At 40.9% G+C, this 18702-nt stretch overlaps 1 protein-coding gene across 6 annotated transcripts in view; it reads right to left on the reverse strand.

The window, feature by feature from the left end:
- Positions 1-18702, reverse strand: part of COBL (cordon-bleu WH2 repeat protein) — a 612569-nt gene that overhangs the window by 238998 nt on the left and 354869 nt on the right. For all 6 annotated transcript variants that reach the window (XM_056520341.1, XM_056520342.1, XM_056520339.1 and 3 more), the window contains one exon: positions 4842-5033. In XM_056520341.1, the coding sequence (XP_056376316.1) occupies positions 4842-5033 (192 nt within the window). The remainder of the gene's footprint in view (positions 1-4841; positions 5034-18702) is intronic.

Consider the following 18702-nt stretch of genomic DNA (forward strand, 5'->3'; position numbering starts at 1 on the left):
TATGTTACCATATAGCCTCTGACTGGGTGACATACTGGATCCACTATCAATTTAAAAAACCTCCTGTGGATAGGGAGGGGTGCACGGCTACAGAGGGTGCCACTCCCCCTAAATTGTACAGCAAAAACAAAAGTAAAAATAGCCAGCACAACTACCTAATACACGGATGCACACTGTTGTGGCAAATAAAAAGTATACAAAAAAAGAAAGTTGCAGCTGTTTTTTTTGCTCTCATTGACTTCTATGTGAGAGAAATGCATAGGGGGGAGATTTATCAAAACCTCTGCAAATGAAAAGTTGCCCAGTTGCCCATTGCATCTTTAATTTTCCAGAGGCCTTGTTAAAAATGAAAGACGCGAGCTGATTGGTTGCTATGGGCAACTCCACAACTTTCCTCTGTTCAGGTTTTAATAAATATCCCCCATAGTCTCAACATGCTGTGATTTTGGAAAAAAAACACAGTAAAATGCCAAAGATGAGTGAAAAAACGGCAAAGCGGGTTTGACACGCTTTTATGAATCAACTTTCAGTTAAATGGGTACTCTCATTAAAAAAAAAAATATATTAAATAGATTATGTAAAAAAAAATGTTTCTAATCTATTTTATTTAAAAAAAAAATCATGTTTTATGTGTTTTTTTTACGTTTGTAAACCTGGCCACTAGGTGTCACCCTATATGGCTCAGGATTACTTTTCCCCCATGACGTTCAGCACGTTCGGACCAACGCTGGCCAGGCAGCGTGGCCCAGCGTAGTCCGAAACGCGCATTCACTGGAATGAGGAGAGGGAGATGCAGGGGGGCGGGGATATTTAAATTTCGTGCTCGCTCTCTGCCTGTTTCCTATACAGGCATAGAGCGAGTACAGCGATCGTGTGCGCGCGGTGCACAAAATTTTAATATCCCCGCCCCCTGCATCTCCCTCTCCTCATTCATTGCAGCACGCGAGCTGCAGGAAAGAGAGAGGAGATGGGCGGAAGAGAGCCCCGGCCAGGCTTCAGATGACTTCGCGCCTGCCGGGGCCGCCCGCTTCCTGCCCTCACCAGAGAGCTCAACTCTGAGCTCCTGCAGCCGTTTTTCCAAAAGTATTTTTATGGGGATTTGGGCAGAAATTCAGACAGGGATAGATGTAGTTAGTGTCAGGGACAGATGGGGAGGGGGAGTAGGGAAATTTAATTTAGTGATAGCTACTCTTTAACGTTTAATGAAAAAAAACGCAGTGGTGTGTGGTACTTGTGGAGTTTTGGAGGGCATTCATGAAAAAAAAAACTTAGCCTAAGTATTGCACTTCATCACCTTTCTGATTCTGGAAACAGGTCAACAGCAATTCCTCCAGCAGTACATGCACAACACTCTATGCCAACTTTTATACTTTCACAAACTGAGAACAGCAATCTGGGAACATTCTGTATGTTTTTTGTTGAAAAAAAAAAAAGGAAGAATCTCCTGACATTTAAAAAGTCAGCCTTTCTCATGCGTCACTACAAATATAAACTAGTTGCTCTCCTTCCAGGATTTTCCTGTTAGCAACAGTAGCAGTAAAATGTCCTAAACAAACATGTTATCTTTTTAAGGAAGCCCCGCTAATGAGGAATTGACGTTCTTCCCTACTGATAAAAAAGCATTTGACTTCCTCTAAATCAAAAGGTTGGAATCTACAAAACCCTGTTTAGTTATGCAAAAAACATATAATCTAAAATCTTTTTCTGAAAATGCCTATTTGTCAGAAGGCCACTTGCTATTCCAAGGATTAAATAAAAACAATCAAGATGCATGTAAGGCCCAATTAAACAAGTTTGGACGTTTTTTTAGGTGTACACCATCGACCGTGCACTTTAACTTACTCATTTTTTTAATAGTTCGGACATTTATGTACGCGGTGGTACCACATATGATTATTTTTATTTTTGATTGCATCATTTTATTGAAAAAAAATGGGAAAAGGGGGAAGGATTCAAACTTTTATTAGGAAGGGGTTCATTTACTTATTTTAACTCTTTTTTTATTTTGTTACATTTTTTATTTTTAAACAAAAAGACAAAAAGACATTAGTAAAACAGACACCCATGGAGGTGATATAGCATCTTTTATTACACTACAGAGCAGGACACCGAGCTACCTGATGAATTTGTATTAGAATACAAAAGAGCTAGGATGTAAGCCTAAGGCTAAGATTCCACTTGGTAGGTTTATTTGGAAAACTGCCACTATAATTTTTCAGCCAAAGCCAGAGGTGTATTTAAAAGGAATGGGAAATATAAAGGCAGCAAATAAGTATGAATGTGCAGCTCACTGTTTAACAAATCCTAACTGTGAGTCTTCGATACCCTCAGGAGTAATGGTATAATTGAATAAAAATAGCAATATACAGTCCTCTAGACTTATGTAGTGCAATATTCTATCTAGCTTACAACGAAGATAAATATATATCAAGAGATAGGATATAAAATAAGAGATCAGTATTTGATCAAATGTTCATTTATATTTAATATAACAATGTAATATGGGGGACAAGATATCCAATAAAATACAGACAAAATATCCTAAAAGTGACAAATCACAGGGCCCTTGTGGTTGTCCAAGTAGTACCTTTAAGGCTAGGTTCAGATTACGGAATTTCTGGGCAGAATTTCTGCCGGAGATTGAGCCGGCAGCACTAGGACCGAGCAGATTGCTTTCCTGCCCCCATAGACTGCAATGCATTTCTGGGTGAATCTTTTGGGAGATCTGCTCAGAAATGCATTGCCATCTATGGGGACGGCAATGTAGACGGCACGGTCCTAGTGCTGCCGTCTCAATCTCCGCCAGAAATTCTGTCCAGAAATTCCACAGTGTGAACCTAGCCTTAAAGTAATGGCATGTTCACACGTTAGGAAAATAAGGAAACACGTGAGGATATTCCGCACATTTAAAATTCCAGCAGGCGCTAGGACCACTTGGAAATGCATTCACACTGAGTAATTCAAGAGGAATTTACTCGAGTAATTCCTATTGAATTCTCCGCTCCCAAATTAATGCACATCTCCTCTGCCCATTGACTTTAATGTTATTTCTGCTGTCCTGTTCACACTGCGGAAATTCTGCTAGCAGAATTTCGACGCTGAATTCCTTTCCGCTTGAAGAAAGAACATGCTCATTCTTCAAGCGGAATCCACAAGCAGAATCCAATCGAAGTCAATGGTAAAAAAAAATTCTGCCCGACATCGTTTTCAAGCGGAATTCGGGTGGAATTTGTGCGGAATTCAGAAAAGTAGATTAAATAGCCTCCTCCTTCATTCCTCTTCATTTCCGCATGGAAATTTCGCTTAAATTACGCTCAAATTCCGCTTGAATTGCTCTTGATGGATAAAATGACAAAAGGCAACAATTTCCTGAACGAAATTATTCCTCGTGAATGCCTCAGTGTGAACACACCCTTAGAAGGCAAAGCATTTCTGAGAGAAAAGGATGCTGGAATCTGGATTTCCACAGCAGATGTTTTCACCGTCTGCACAATGCAGCAGAATGCTGCAACGGAATATTCTGGCAGAATTCCACACAGACATTCCTCCGTGTGAACATACCCTCAATGCCTCTCATAAAAGACACTGCAACATTAAAAATTACTCCAGCAGAGGTTTAAAAAAAATGTGCCCAGGCTGCCTGAAATGAAGAAAAAAAAAATCTTTAGCGTTTCCTTGGTGCCTCCTAGTGCTAGGGGGTTGATGTGTAACAGTACTTTTCAGTAAATGACAGGCCATAACAGTGTCCTACCTTAGCCAGTTTTGGCTCAGTGATTGGCTGAGCAACAATGTGACATATTGAGCCCTAGAACAAGAAAGAAGACCTTGGCAGGGGCTGAGACATCATACCACTGCAGCCAGCGATTTACTGGGCTGCCTTGTGACACATCGACCCCTGACACCAGGAAGAGGAGTGCACAGTGGACCAGAGCAGCGATAGTGGACGCACCAGGGGAGATAAGTAAGGGTGTGTTTTTACTCCTTTAATTCTCTTTTCTTATTAAAGGTGTACTGCAAATTAATTTCAACTGTTAAAATAGAACTACTAGAAGTTTAATATGAAAACAAATTTCGTACGAATGGTATCAGTTCTCAAGGATACATGTGCACTGAACCTCTTTGCTCCTTATGGCAGCACCCACATTGAGTCTCAATCAAAAATAATTTGCTATATCATTTGAGATCCAGGCATCTTATAAGTGTTGTTACCTAAAGATCCTGTAATGCCTAAATAACATGATATTTCATTATACAATAAATTACTTACAGGTGTACTTTACTAAATTTTTCATGGCCGGTGATACCCTGAGCGGCAGCGTGTTGTAATGGATCCGGGCTTGTTACATGACACTGTCACTCAGAGTATCATTGGCCCTCGATAGGCTCAGTGCAGTGTGATGTGTCAGGCCGCAGAACGTGGAAGAAGACCGTTGTCCAGAAGACAAGAGAGCAATATCAGCACACGTGGGGAGCTGCGGTAGGTGAGTTATAGTTTGGTTATTTTTATTTTTGCAGCTGGGCAGAATGAAAAAATTTGGTGAAGTATCCCTTTTAGAATGTACCTGTCATTTAAAATAACTTTTGGCATGTCACACATGTATTTATCAGGGTCTCAGCTGAGAATGTTACCAATCAGGAGAACGAGCTGAGGTAAGTGTGCAGTAACCCTCTTTACTCCACAGCTCTCAGTGACCTTTGTATATGGAGCAGCTAGACAAAGACTGCTACCACACGCTTATCCCCACTTTCTCTACTGATCCCAAGACTGAGAGCTCAACTCATAAAAACAGGTACACTTTCATATTTAGCAACAAACTAGCGCTACAAGAATAATAGCATACCGGCTCAGTTGACATGTCTTCAGTTTTCTCAACAGGAACTTTTGGAGCAGCAGGTCTTGGAGGAGGAGGTGCTCTACGTTTTTTCACTTCAGTGCTATGACCAATCCCAGAAATGTTACTAAGTGACAATGATGCACCAAGTGCAATAGAACGTGCATTTACAGATGGGGAGCTTGGAGCAGTTGAAAAGCCCTGTACAGAAAACATTGAAAAGATAAATATGACATGAATTATTCACTATGACATATCTTACATTATAAAATATTCTGAGAATGCAAAAATACTGTTAAAAAATAAAAAAAACTGAAGTATACTTTTCTAGCCAACAATTACATGTATTTAAATTGTAATTAATGTTTTTTATAATGTATACATTTCCCCTAGGCTGCCATTTTGTTAAACTCCTAGTATGTGTTATACATACAATATTTTTTACTGATGGGTTGCCAGAGGTGAGAAACATATCTGTTAGAAATGTATGGCATATTCTTGGGAATACCCTTAAAATGTGAACAAACTGTCTGTTGTAATAATGATGTAGGTGTTGCATGTAAATAGTGTCTCACTTTTATATATTAAATCCTAAGGATATATTGACATGCAGCAAATTTGTTACCGCCATTTCTGTAAATGAAATATATTCAACACATCTCTGTATGATTGACTGCAGCATGTGCATTGATTTCTATAATCCCAATATTAATGAATGGGACCGTCACAAATGTTTTTTCACAAATCATCAAGGTATGAATATGAACTAATTCTACTCCAAAATGTATTTGTGACTAAATATGATCTCTGATCTCATTTCCTATTTTGCTCTGGAGAAATAAAAGCTGCACTATGACTGGCTGCTATGCAGAACAATAATAACATTCTGACAGTTTAGAAATGAGCAACAAAAATGGTGTGTGCACATACTCATAGATGTCTTTAGCAAATGTGTTACATTTCATTTTGTACAGAGAATTAACCCCTTAAGGACCAAGACCATTTGGGCCTTAAGGACCAGAGCATTTTTTGCACATCTGACCACTGTCACTTTAAACATTAATAACTCTGGGATGCTTTTAGTTATCATTCTGATTCCGAGACAGTTTTTTCGTGACATATTCTACTTTAACATAGTGGTAAAATTTTATGGTAACTTGCATCCTTTCTTGGTGAAAAATCCCAAAATTTGATAAAAAATTTAAAAATTTAGCATTTTTCTAACTTTGAAGCTCTCTGCTTGTAAGGAAAATGTATATTACAAATAAATGTTTTTTTGATTCACATATACAATATGTCTACTTTATGTTTGCATCATGAAGTTGGCATGTTTTTACTTTTTGAAGACATCAGAGGGCTTCAAAGTTCAGCAGCAATTTTCCAATTTTTCACAAAATTTTCAAACTCAATATTTTTCAGGGACCAGTTGAGTTTTGAAGTGGATTTGAAGGGTCTTCATATTAGAAATACCCCATCAATGACCCCATTATAAAAACTGCACCCCCCCCCCCCCAAGTATTCAAAATGATATTCAGTAAGTGTTTTAACCCTTTAGGTGTTTCACAGGAATAGCAGCAAAGTGAAGGAGAAAATTCACAATCTTCATTTTTTACACTCGCATGTTTTTGTAGACCCAATTTTTGAATTTTTGCAAGGGGTAAAAAGGAGAAAATTTTTACTTGGATTTGAAACCCAATTTCTCTCGAGTAAGCACATACCTCATATGTCTATGTAAAGCGTTCGGCGGGCGCAGTAGAGGGCTCAGAAGGGAAGGAGCGACAAGGGGATTTTGGAGAGTACATTTTTCTGAAATGGTTTTTGGGGGGCATGTCACCTTTAGGAAGCCCCTATGGTGCCAGAACAGAAAAAAAAAAAAAACACATAGCATACCATTCTGGAAACTAGACCCCTCTGGGAATGTAACATGGGATAAAGTGAGCCTTAATACCCCACAGGTGTTTCATGACTTTTGCAAATGTAAAAAAAATTATAATAATTTGACCTAAAATGCTTGTTTTCCCAAAAAGTTTACATTTTTAAAAAGGGTAATAGCAGAAAATACCCCCCAAAATTTGAAGCCCAATTTCTCCCGATTCAGAAAACACAACATATGGGGGTAAAAAGTGCTCTGCTGGCGCACTACAGGTCTCAGAAGAGGAGTAGTCACATTTGGCTTTTTGGAAGCAAATTTTGCATAGGGGTGGACATAGTGGTATTCTATGCCAGTGATTCCCAAACAGGGTGCCTCCAGCTGTTGTAAAACTCCCAGCATGCCTGGACAGTCAGTGGCTATCTGGTAATGCTAGGAGTAGTTGTTTTGCAACAGCTGGAGGCTCCGTTTTGGAAACAGTGGCGTACCAGACGTTTTTCATTTTTATTGGGGAGGGGGGCTGTGTAGGGGTATGTGTATATGTAGTGTTTTTTACTTTTTATTTTATTTTGTGTTATAGTAGTGTTTTTAGAGTACAGTCACACGGGCAGGGGTTCACAGTAGTTTCTCGCTGGCAGTTTGAGCTGCGGCAGAAAATTTCCGCCCGGAGATTCCGCGTGCGGCCAGCGCCAGCTGAATCAGTCAGCGCTAGGACCGTGCGGACACTGCAGTCTCCAATAGACTGCAATGTGTTCCGCACGGATTTCCGCCAGAAGAAAGAGCACCGCCTTTCTTCAGGCGGAAATTTCTAAGCGGATTTTCTAAGCGGATTTTCCGCTTCACAAATTCCGAAGTGTGAATTTGTGAACGGAAACCCATTCACTACACTATACATTTTAGCAAGTGGAATTTCGGACGGAAATTTTATGACTGAATTTCTGTCGGAAATTCCGTAGTCTGAACCTAGCCTTACTCTCCAAAAATGCATCCAGACCCCTTTTGAACTTTTTTTTTTACCAAGTTCCCCATGATCACCTCCTCCGGGAGAGAATTCCATAGTCTCACTGCTCTTACAGTAAAGAACCCCCGTCTGTGCTGGTGTAGAAACCTTCTTTCCTCTAAACGTAGAGGATGCCCCCTTGTTATAGATAGAGTTGCTCGCGAATATTCGTAATGCAAATTTTATTTGCGAATATCGCATATTCGCAAATATTCGCGAATATAGCACTATATATTCGCAATTACGAATATTCTTTTTTTTTTCACAGTACACATCACCGTGATCATCCCTCTCTGCTTCCAGCTTGTGTGGTGTAAAGAAGGCTCTAATACTACGGCTGAAATAAAAAAGCACAAACGGATGCGCTCCGTAGTGTAACACCAAAGGTGAGTTGGTAACGCTAAGTGTGAATTGCGCTTACCACATGAAGTTGTACTCCAACCAAGTACAACAATGGAACAGGGTGTATCATCAAAGGGCCTCTGCAGCTTCGTCCCGCTGAAATAGAATCATGATAAAAAACAAGCAATCTCCAGGTAGCAGAGCGGGATCAATGGAAGCGCTGAGACCAGATAAGAAGTTAAAAGGATTTATTTCCCATAATGCAACGCGTTTCACGGTCACCCGCTTCCTCAGGCATGTGAAAATGTAAATCCTTTTAACTTCTTATCTGGTCTCAGCGCTTCCATTGATCCCGCTCTGCTACCTGGAGATTGCTTGTTTTTATCCTAATACTACGGCGTGAGACTGGCGTGCGAATTTTCGTATATGTGAAAATTTGCATATGGGAATTTTCTTATATGCAAAAATTTGCATATGCAAATTTTCACATATGCAAATTTTTTATATGCTAGTTTTCACATACGCAAATTTTCACATGAGAATTTTCACATATGCAAATTTTCGCATATGCGTAAATAAAACGTGAATATTACGGATATGTGAATTTAGCGAATATATGACGAACATTCGTCCATATATTCGCAAAATATCGCGAATTCAAATATGGCCTATGCTCAACACTAGTTATAGATACAGTCCTGGGTATAAATAGATCATGGGAGAGATCACTGTACTGTCCCCTGATATATTTATACATAGTTATTAGGTCTCCCCTAAGCCTTCTTTTTTCTAAACTAAATAACCCTAATTCTGATCATCTTTCTGGGTACTGTAGTCCACATATTGTAAGCCACTGAAATTCTGCAGTATGAACGGGTCTCGCGGAAGACACATTCATACAGATGCTAATGTTCACTGTGCGGAATTTCACTTGCGGAATTCCACTCACAGAATTTCGCAAGAATTCCGCTGTGTGAACATGCCCTTAGATAGGTGGTAAGTGTTCTTTGTGGAAAAAAACAGCAGTAAAATAAAAATAAATAAATAAAAAGAAAACATTACAATTTTAACTTATTTCTTTACCACAAAGTGGTTTTGTGAAACATACACTGCTCAAAAAAATAAAAGGAACACTTAAACAACACAATGTAACTCCAAGTCAATCACACTTCTGTGAAATCACACTGTCCACTCAGGAAGCAACACTGACTGACAATCAATTTCACACGCTGTTGTGCAAATGGAACAGACAACAGGTGGAAATTATAGGCAATTAGCAAGACACCCCAAATAAAGGAGTGGTTCTGCAGGTGGTGACCACAGACCACTTCTCAGTTCTTTTGCTTCTTGGCTGATGTTTTGGTCACTTTTAAATGCTGGTGGTGTTTTCACTCTAGTGGTAGCATAAGACGGAGTCTACAACCAACACAAGTGGCTCAGGTAGTGCAGCTTATCCAGGATGACACATCAATGCGAGCTGTAGCAATAAGCTGTGTCTGTCATCGTAGTGTCCAGAACATGAAGGCGCTACCAGGAGACAGGCTAGTACATCAGGAGATGTGGAGGAGGCCGTAGGAGGGCAACAACCCAGCAGCAGGACAGCTACCTATGCCTTTGTGCAATGAGGAGCAGGAGGAGCACTTCCAGAGCCCTGCAAAATGTGTATAAATGTGTATGTGTCCACTCAACAGTCCGAAACAGACTTCATGGGGGCCCAACGTCCACAGGTGGGGGTTGTGCTTTAAGCCAAACACCATGCAGGACGTTTCGCAAATGCCAGAGAACATCAAAATTGGCAAATTCGTCACTGGCACCCTGTGCTCTTCACAGAGGAAAGCAGGTTCACACTGAGCACATGTGACAGACGTGACAGAGTCTGGAGACGCCGTAGAGAACGTTCTGCTGCCTGCAACATTCTGCAGCATGACCGATTTAGTGGTGGGTCAGTAACGGTGTGGGGTGGCATTTCTTTGGGGGGCCGCACAGCCCTCTATGTGCTTGCCAGAGGGAGCCTGACTGCCATTAGGTACCGAGATGAGATCCTTAGACCCCTTGTGAGACCATATGCTGGTGCAGTTGGCCCTGGGTTCCTCCTAATGCAAGACAATGCTAGACCTCATGTGGCTGGAGTGTGTCAGCAGTTCCTGCAAGAGGAAGGCATTGATGCTATGGACTGGCCCGCCCGTTCCCCAGACCGGAATTCGATTGAGCACATCTGGGACATCATGTCTCGCTCCATCCAGCAATGCCACATTGCACCCCAGACTGTCCAGGAGTTGGTGGATGCTTTAGTCTAGGTCTGGGAGGACACCCCTCAGGAGACCATCTGCCACCTCATCAGGAGCATGCCAAGGCATTGTAGGGAGGTCATGCGTACACATGGAGGCCACACACACTACTGAGCCTCATTTTGACTTGTTTTAAGGACATTACATCAAAGTTGGATCAGCCTGTGATGTGGTTTTCCACTTTCATTTTGAGTGTTACTCCATATCCAGACCTCCATGGGTTGATAAATTTCATTGATAATTTTTGTGTGATTTTGCTGTCAGCACATTCAACTATGTAAAGACAAAAGTATTTTATATGATTAGTTCATTCATTCAGATCTAGGATGTGTTATCTTAGTTTTTCCTTTATGTTTTTGAGCAGTGTAGTTAATACGGAATAAAGGATAAGTATGTGCTGTTCAGTGAACGTCATTATTTGCTTATAAACAAGTAGTTCTGCTTATGGCAGCCAAATATAAGATCTGAGGAGAGTTCGAAGTGAAGAAACTTTTGTTGAGTGACATTCCTGACTGACTCCAACTCCTGAGAGTACCTGAGCATTAATGTAGATAAACAGCTGCTAAATAAACTAAGCTCTATCTTAAAGAGATATTCCAACCCATAAAAATGTATCCCAAATCCACAGGATAGGAGTCTAACCTCTGGGATCCGCGTGATCTCCAGAATGGGGCCCCTTCTCTCCCAGCTGTATGAAGCAGCTGGTTTGCATGTGCTCCATGCATTGCCTAAACCCCTGCTTAGCCTTTGCCTATTTCTCCTGCTGTCTTAAAGGGGTACTCCGCCCCTAGACATCTTATCCCCTATTCAAAGGATAGGGGATAAGATGTATGATGGCGGGGGTCCCGCCGCTGGGGACCCCCGCATTCTACCATGCGGGACCCACCTGTAAGGGCTTCCGGAACCATTCCGACCACGGGGACGTAAGATCGTGATGTCATGACTCCGCCCCGTGTCACGTCACACCCACCCCCTCAATGCAAGTCTATGGGAGGGGGCGTGAAAGCTGTCACACCCCCTCCCATAGACTTGACTTGAGGGGGTGGGGTGTGACGTCACACAGGGGCGGAGTCGTGACGTCACGATCTTACGTCCCCGTGGTCGTGATGGTATTAGCCTCCAGCGATTTCGGAAGCTGTTACAGGTGGGTGCTGCATGGTAGAATGCGGGGGTCCCCAGCGGCGGGACCCCCACCATCAGACATCTTATCCCCTATCCAAAGGATAGGGGATAAGATGTCTAGGGGTGGAGTACTCCTTTAAAGCAGAGCAACTTTGTCTGCAGATGTACAAAGTAGTGGCTATGCTACTCCAATACGTGGCATGTGATTCATATGCTTTATTTACATCACATTTTTTGCCTGCAGTATGTAAGATGTTTACAACTGTATACCAAGAAAACACATTCAAACATATACCATTATTTCTCCATGTGTTTGTATGGGGCGGGATCATTTTCTCATATGCTTAGAGGTTTACATCTGGGTGACTTTTTGTGAATTTTATTTTACCATAAAATGTATGGCGCACCCAAAAAATATTCACTTTCACACAGTATACTTTGCAGTAAAACTGACATATTGGACCTCATTTAGGCTGGGTTCAAATATGTCTGGCATCCGGCATAGGTGCTGGTCTGGACGCAACTGATGTCACAACTGATGACAACTTGTCATCAGTTGTATGGCATCCGCAACCATTGATTCCCCTGTCTGGTGCACTTCCGCGTGTCCAACCATCCTGCATCAAAATTGAGATGCTGTCTGATTGTAAACAATCCCATTCAAATGAATGGGATCAGTTCTAGCATCAGTTTCCCTTCGGTACGGGCCGGAGGGAAACTATGCCAGACAACTGATAAATGTGAACCCAGCCTTACTAATGCTTTAGGAGTAGATTTTGTAGGGTTTCATGCATGTCATGCTACAGAATTTCCAACAAAAAAAATCCAAAAAACCCTATTAATTCTCCACTTTACTCAGAAAACCCTAAAAAGGGGCATGGCTATCAGGAAAAGGGGTGTGTCTATAAAACCCTACATTTTCAAAAGGAACCTACAAATTTAGTGATGTCTCCCCATAAAATGTGGTGGATTTGAGCTCAGGAAAATCCGACAGCTCAGAGCAGGTGTAAAAATAGCAAAACGTGGGTAAAATCACCAGTTACAAAATATAATAGTAAATACCATAGAAAAATACATGTCCGAAACAAAAAAACTAAATTCCCCCCAACTCTTACTAAATGAGGCCTATTAAATTTATAGTTCACAAAGAAGGGTAACACGGCACTGCTTGAAGCAATGGGTATACGGGAATGTATGCTGGATATAGATGCAGCAAGGTATGCTGATAGTGGTGCTCTGATGTATGTAGCAACAGTTTGTATATTTTCAAAGAAGAAAATTATTCAATTTATGCTGTGGGTCAATATGATTAAAATAAAACCCATGATTACACAATTTTATTATTATACTGCTATTGCACTGCTTTAAAAAAAAGTTTAACTTTTTTAACAAAATAAGTAAATGTTACATTTCCCCATTTTTTTTATGTTTACGCTGTTCACCGTACAGAATCATTATATTTTATCATTCAGACATTTCCGCATGCAGTGATACTAATAATATGTTTATTTATTTTACATTGTTTAATTATAAAATGGGAAAAAGGGTGATCTAATTTTTTTATTGGTGCAAGGGACTTATTTCCTTTTTTTAATACATTTTATTACTTTTCGTAATTTTTTTTTTTTTAATAGCAATCATTTGATTGATATTGCTGTTCAGTGCTATGCATAGGTAAGCCGAGCTCTGGATGCCTTTTTAACTCATCGGACCCACACTCGTGCTCTGATGAATCCACTGATGCTTGCGATCATCTGTGACATCACAACTGCTAATAACAGTAGTCGGCTTGTTTCATTCATCATGTCGTTGCTGTGCGCCAGGAAGTACCCAGGCACAGCGATGTACATGTACGTCTCGCATCCTCTAGGAATTAAGAAAACCCTGTCAATAGATTTATGCCAGCCTAGCCATCGGAAGCATGAAATCACTACATTCTCCCTTATGTTAAAGAACTACATTTTACTCTGGAATGGAAAATACCTGTCAGTCAAGTTGAGTTTGGGAGGGCAGGGCTGAAAAAGTGCCGCCAGCCGCCACCTCCTGTACCTGGCTCATACATGTTCTCTAAAACACTGCAGCATTTCCTGTACATAAAACATGTGCATATTTTACTGCAGATTTTTCTACCCATAGAGGGAAAAATATGAATGTGTGAACATACACTACAACCAGGGCTAAAGACCTTCAGGAATGCATGGGAATGGAGTTCCTGTACATTTTCCTCAGCAGGAACCTTGTTCCCATTAGCTGGAGTCCTGCAGGACCAGCCCTTCGGTGGAAATCTTGGCGAGTTCCCACATTTTTTCCCCCAAGACTTGGCCCCTGCCTACAAAATATTTTATGGTAAGGAGGGAGCCTATCAGAATTGAATGCTTCCCTTAGGGCAGCATAAATCTCCTGAGAGATTCCCTTTTAATTAAAATCTTCAAACCAATCACACAGAATGCAACACTATCAACAACTATTCACCATTTAGCATAAATCCCTGGATCAATGTTCTGTCCCAATAAACCTAGTATCCATAACCTATCTAGAAATGCACTTAACCCCTTAAGGACCAAGGACGTACCGGTACGTCCTTGGTCCTGCTCTTCTGATATAACGCGGGGTTACACATATCATGGCGGGCCCGGCGTCATAGTGAAGCCGGGACCCGCCTCTAATAGCGCGCAGTGCCGATCGCGGCGCCGCGCGCTATTAACCCTTTAGCTGCGCGCTCAAAGCTGAGCCGCGCGGCTAAAAGTGAAAGTTCCCGGCTAGCTCAGTCGGGCTGTTCGGGATAGCCGCGGCTAATCGCGGCATCCCGAACAGCTGACAGGACCAGCTGTTCCTGCCTCCTTGCTGTCCGATCGCCGAATGACTGCTCAGTGCCTGAGATCCAGGCATGAGCAGTCATCCGGCAGAATCGTTGATCACTGGTTTCTTATGAGAAACCAGTGATCAACATAGAAGATCAGTGTGTGTAGTGTTATAGGTCCCTATGGGACCTATAACACTGCAAAAAAAAAGTGAAAAAAAAAGTGAATAAAGATCATTTAACTCCTCCCCTATTAAAAGTTTGAATCACCCCCCTTTTCCAATAAAAAAAACACAGTGTAAATAAAAATAAAAATAAACATATGTGGTATCACCGCGTGCGGAAATGTCCGAATTATAAAAATATATCATTAATTAAACCGCTCGGTCAATGGCGTGTGCGCAAAAAAATTCCAAAGTCCAAAATAGTGCATTTTTGGTCACTTTTTATATCATTTAAAAATGAATAAAAAGTGATCAATAAGTCCTATCAATGCAAAAATGGTACCGTTAAAGACTTCAGATCACGGCGCAAAAAATGAGCCCTCATACCGCCCCATACACGGAAAAATAAAAAAGTTATAGGGGTCAGAAGATGACAATTTTAAACGTATTAATTTTCCTGCATGTAGTTATGATTTTTTCCAGAAGTCCGACAAAATCAAACCTATATAAGTAGGGTATCATTTTAATCGTATGGACCTACAGAATACATATCAGGTGTCATTTTTACCGAAAAATGTACTACGTAGAAACGGAAGCCCCCAAAATTTACAAAACAGCGTTTTTTTTTTCAATTTTGTCGCACAATGATTTTTTTTCCCGCTTCACCATAGATTTTTGGGCAAAATGACTGCCGTCATTACAAAGTAGAATTGGTGGCGCAAAAAATAAGCCATCATATGGATTTTTAGGTGTAAATTTGAAAGAGTTATGATTTTTTAAAGGCAAGGAGCAAAAAACGAAAATGCAAAAACGGAAAAACCTCCGGTCCTTAAGGGGTTAAAGGAGTGCTCCGGTGGAATTTTTTATTTTATTTTTTAATCAACTGGTGCCAGAAAGTTATACAGATTTGTAAATGACTTATTTTTAAAAATCTTAATCCTTCCAGTACTTATCAGCTGCTGTATACTACAGAGGAAGTTGAATTTCTTTCTGGAGTTATTTTCTGTCTGACCACAGTACTCTCTGCTGACACCTCTGTCAGTGTCAGGAACTGTCCATAGTACAAACAAATCCCCATAGCAAACCTATCCTGCTCTGGACAGTTCCTGATATGGACAGAGGTGGCAGCAGAGAGCACTGTGGTCAGACTGAAAAAGCTCCAGAAAGAAAGACTTCCTGTGAAGCATACAGCAGCTGAAAAGTACTGGAAGGATTAAGATTTTTTAATAGAAGTAATTTACAAATCTGTTTAACTTTCTGGCACCACTCTGGTTCATTTAAAAACATGTTTTTCACCGGAGTACCTAGTGAACTCTTTTATTGAGTTCCTCTGCCAGAGAGTTCCATAGTCTCAATCCTCTTACAGTAAACAATCCCCGTCTGTGCTGGTGTAGAAACCTTCTTTCCTCTAGACACAGGGGATGCCCCCTTGTTATAGAGAAAATCCTGGGTATAAATAGATCATGGGAGAGATCTCTGTACTGTCCCCTGATATATTTATACATAGTTATTTGATCACCTCTTAGCCGTTTTTTTTCTAAACTAAATAATCCTAAATCTTTCTGGGTACTGTAGTCCTCCTATTCCATGTATTTCTCTGGTTGCCCATCTTAAAACCTCTCCAGCTCCACTTTATCTTTCTTTTAAACTTGTAGTAGTCTAAGATATATTACAGTTATACTCCCCTTTCTGCAGCAAATTTTCACATCTTGTGACATATCTAACAAACTTTATGAGAAACCTAAGGGCCTATTTACGCTAGAGAAATTCAGATCAAAGAGATTCTGCTCAGAAATTACAATGTAGCGGCCTTCCATTGTTCTCAATTAAATTCTGCTGCACTGTACACACTGCAGAATTTCTTCAGCAGAATTAAACTTAAAATCTGGATTCTGACAAAAGAATGAACATGTTCTGTTAATGGGGACTGTGCGCGTCGATGCAGTCCTATTGCTGTTTGATTTAGGTGGCACTACCTGCACACAAAGGCCGGCAGTTATCATTGTAGGTGTTAGTGAAGTATTTTTCTACATCTTTTTTTTTTGTGTGCTGGTAATATGTAGGAGCACCAAATGTATTAAATGGTCACAGAGCATTTGATACATTTTGTGCAGGTATAGTTTAAGAGACTTTTCAGTGGCTTTGCGCCTTTTCACAAAAAAGGCCCAGTTCATAAAAATCTTCCATATCATGTGTATTGCCACACAAAAAAACAGTCTAAAGACAATGATAAATGTTGTCCAAAATGTTTGCCTGGGATTTCTCTGGGCGGATATTCCGTAGTATGAATGGGCTCTAAGTGTTCAAGCACCTGTAGCAAGCTATGGGGCACACCACACATATGCCTCAGAGTTTTTTTTCTTTCAGATTTTGTACAGAGTACCTATTGTTCTGTTTACAGCCCTGACTCAGTAAAATAGCATAACACATTAATAAACATATGATTTGTTATGCAGATTAAAATCTGTAATGGAAATTCACAAAGAATTTGCCCATGCACCCTAAGTGGCGAATCGACAACTTCCAACCGGTCCCGGCTTGCACTAAAGTGCAATGGCGTAAAAGCACATAATATACATAGTTGGTCACAGGCCAGAACAGAATCGGAAAACTACTAGACAACCAGATATACCAAACAGGATACAAATACTAACAGGGCAGAATATAAACAGGCAAACTGATATGGAAACATAGGACACTGTTCACATTGGTTCCATGGTATTTGACAGTATTTTTTTTCACTCATTTCCTCCTATGCCCCCCCTTATGAATTATCAGCCGCAGTGCGCTGGGGAACTAATCATATATGACCCTCTTCTCTGCTGATCAGAAGCTCTGCAGCGCCCGCGGCCCACTGGCTTTCTGCGCTTGCAGGGGGAGGTGACAGCTTACGTTTTCCAAACAGAAGTCCTGCGCCTGCGGCTCACAACTCATTCATTTCCAGCGTCTGCGAGTAACATGATTAGTTCTCCAATGTGGGGACAGTGCTGCAGCTGATTCATTCATTCGAGGGGGGGGGGGGGGGGAGCACGACCGGTATTGCGGTATAGGGAAAAGTTCATATCCTACACAAAAAACACACCGGTATTTGGTATGAACCGGTATACTGCCCAGCACTAGTCAGAATATTGCACAAACAGACATAGTGGCATTAAACTGAACAGACATAGAGTACAGTGGTCCCTCAAGTTACAATATTAATTGGTTCCAGGACAACCATTGTTTGTTAAAACCATTGTATGTTGAGATCATAACTCTATGGAAACCTGGTAGTTGGTTCTGAAGCCCCAAAATGTAATCCAAAAAGAGGAAAAGTGAAGATTAAAGAAAAATAAGTAGATAACTAATACAGATAAAGCAAGTCCTTACATATTAATGTAAGACAGAGCTGCTGGAAGCTGAAAATCGCTGTCTATGTAGAGGACATGAGCTTCTTCAGGGTCCTGTACAGTACACAATGTCCTAAAAAAGTAAAATAGAGCCGCCCTCACCTGGTGTCAACAGGAGCATCTTACCCTGGCACAGGTAAAGAGTAGTACAGGACAGGTAGTACCACCCTGTACTGTAGGGGGTGCTACCAGACAGCCAGTCAGTGCATACACTTCAGTAATACAGGTGTTTTACCAGTAAAATGCCCATTCTAATTGGTCAGTTCTTCAAGCCATTGACACGTTTTTACAGATCTGGACTGTCTGTAGCATTGTATGTTGAGTCTGGTTTTAAGTTACAATGTTCCAGAAAAGACCATTGCATGTTGAAACTATTGTATGTTGAGGCCATTATAAGTTGAGGGATCACTGTATTGCACAAGATAACCAGCAATGAATGCAGGAGAAGTCTGGCTTAAAATAGACACACCCGAGTTCTCATTTGTTCAGAGCATTAACCATTCCCTACCCAGGGAGAATAGAAAACTGCTCTGAACCTCCTAGAGTGTAAATACACACCTAAACAGAAATATTCAAATACAAAAAAATGTATATTACAGAACTGATTTCAGTTGCTTCTATCTAATCATAAAATATGCAAGAGCAGTATAAAGAAAATGAGTTAAAGGGGTATTCCTGCCATTGACATCTTATCCCCTATCCAAAGAATAGGGGATAAGTTGCCTGATTGCAGGGGGCTGCTGTTGCAGCACCCGGCATTCTGTGCTGGGATGCTGCTCCTGTCTCGGAAACCTCTGTGTTTCCAGGACTGAAGACGTGACGTCACACCACGCCCCCTCCATTCATGTCTATGGGAGGGGATGCCAAAGGGAATTCCTTTGGATAGGGGATAAGA

Source organism: Hyla sarda, chromosome 5 (assembly GCF_029499605.1).
Source record: "Hyla sarda isolate aHylSar1 chromosome 5, aHylSar1.hap1, whole genome shotgun sequence".
Lineage (NCBI taxonomy): Eukaryota > Metazoa > Chordata > Amphibia > Anura > Hylidae > Hyla > Hyla sarda.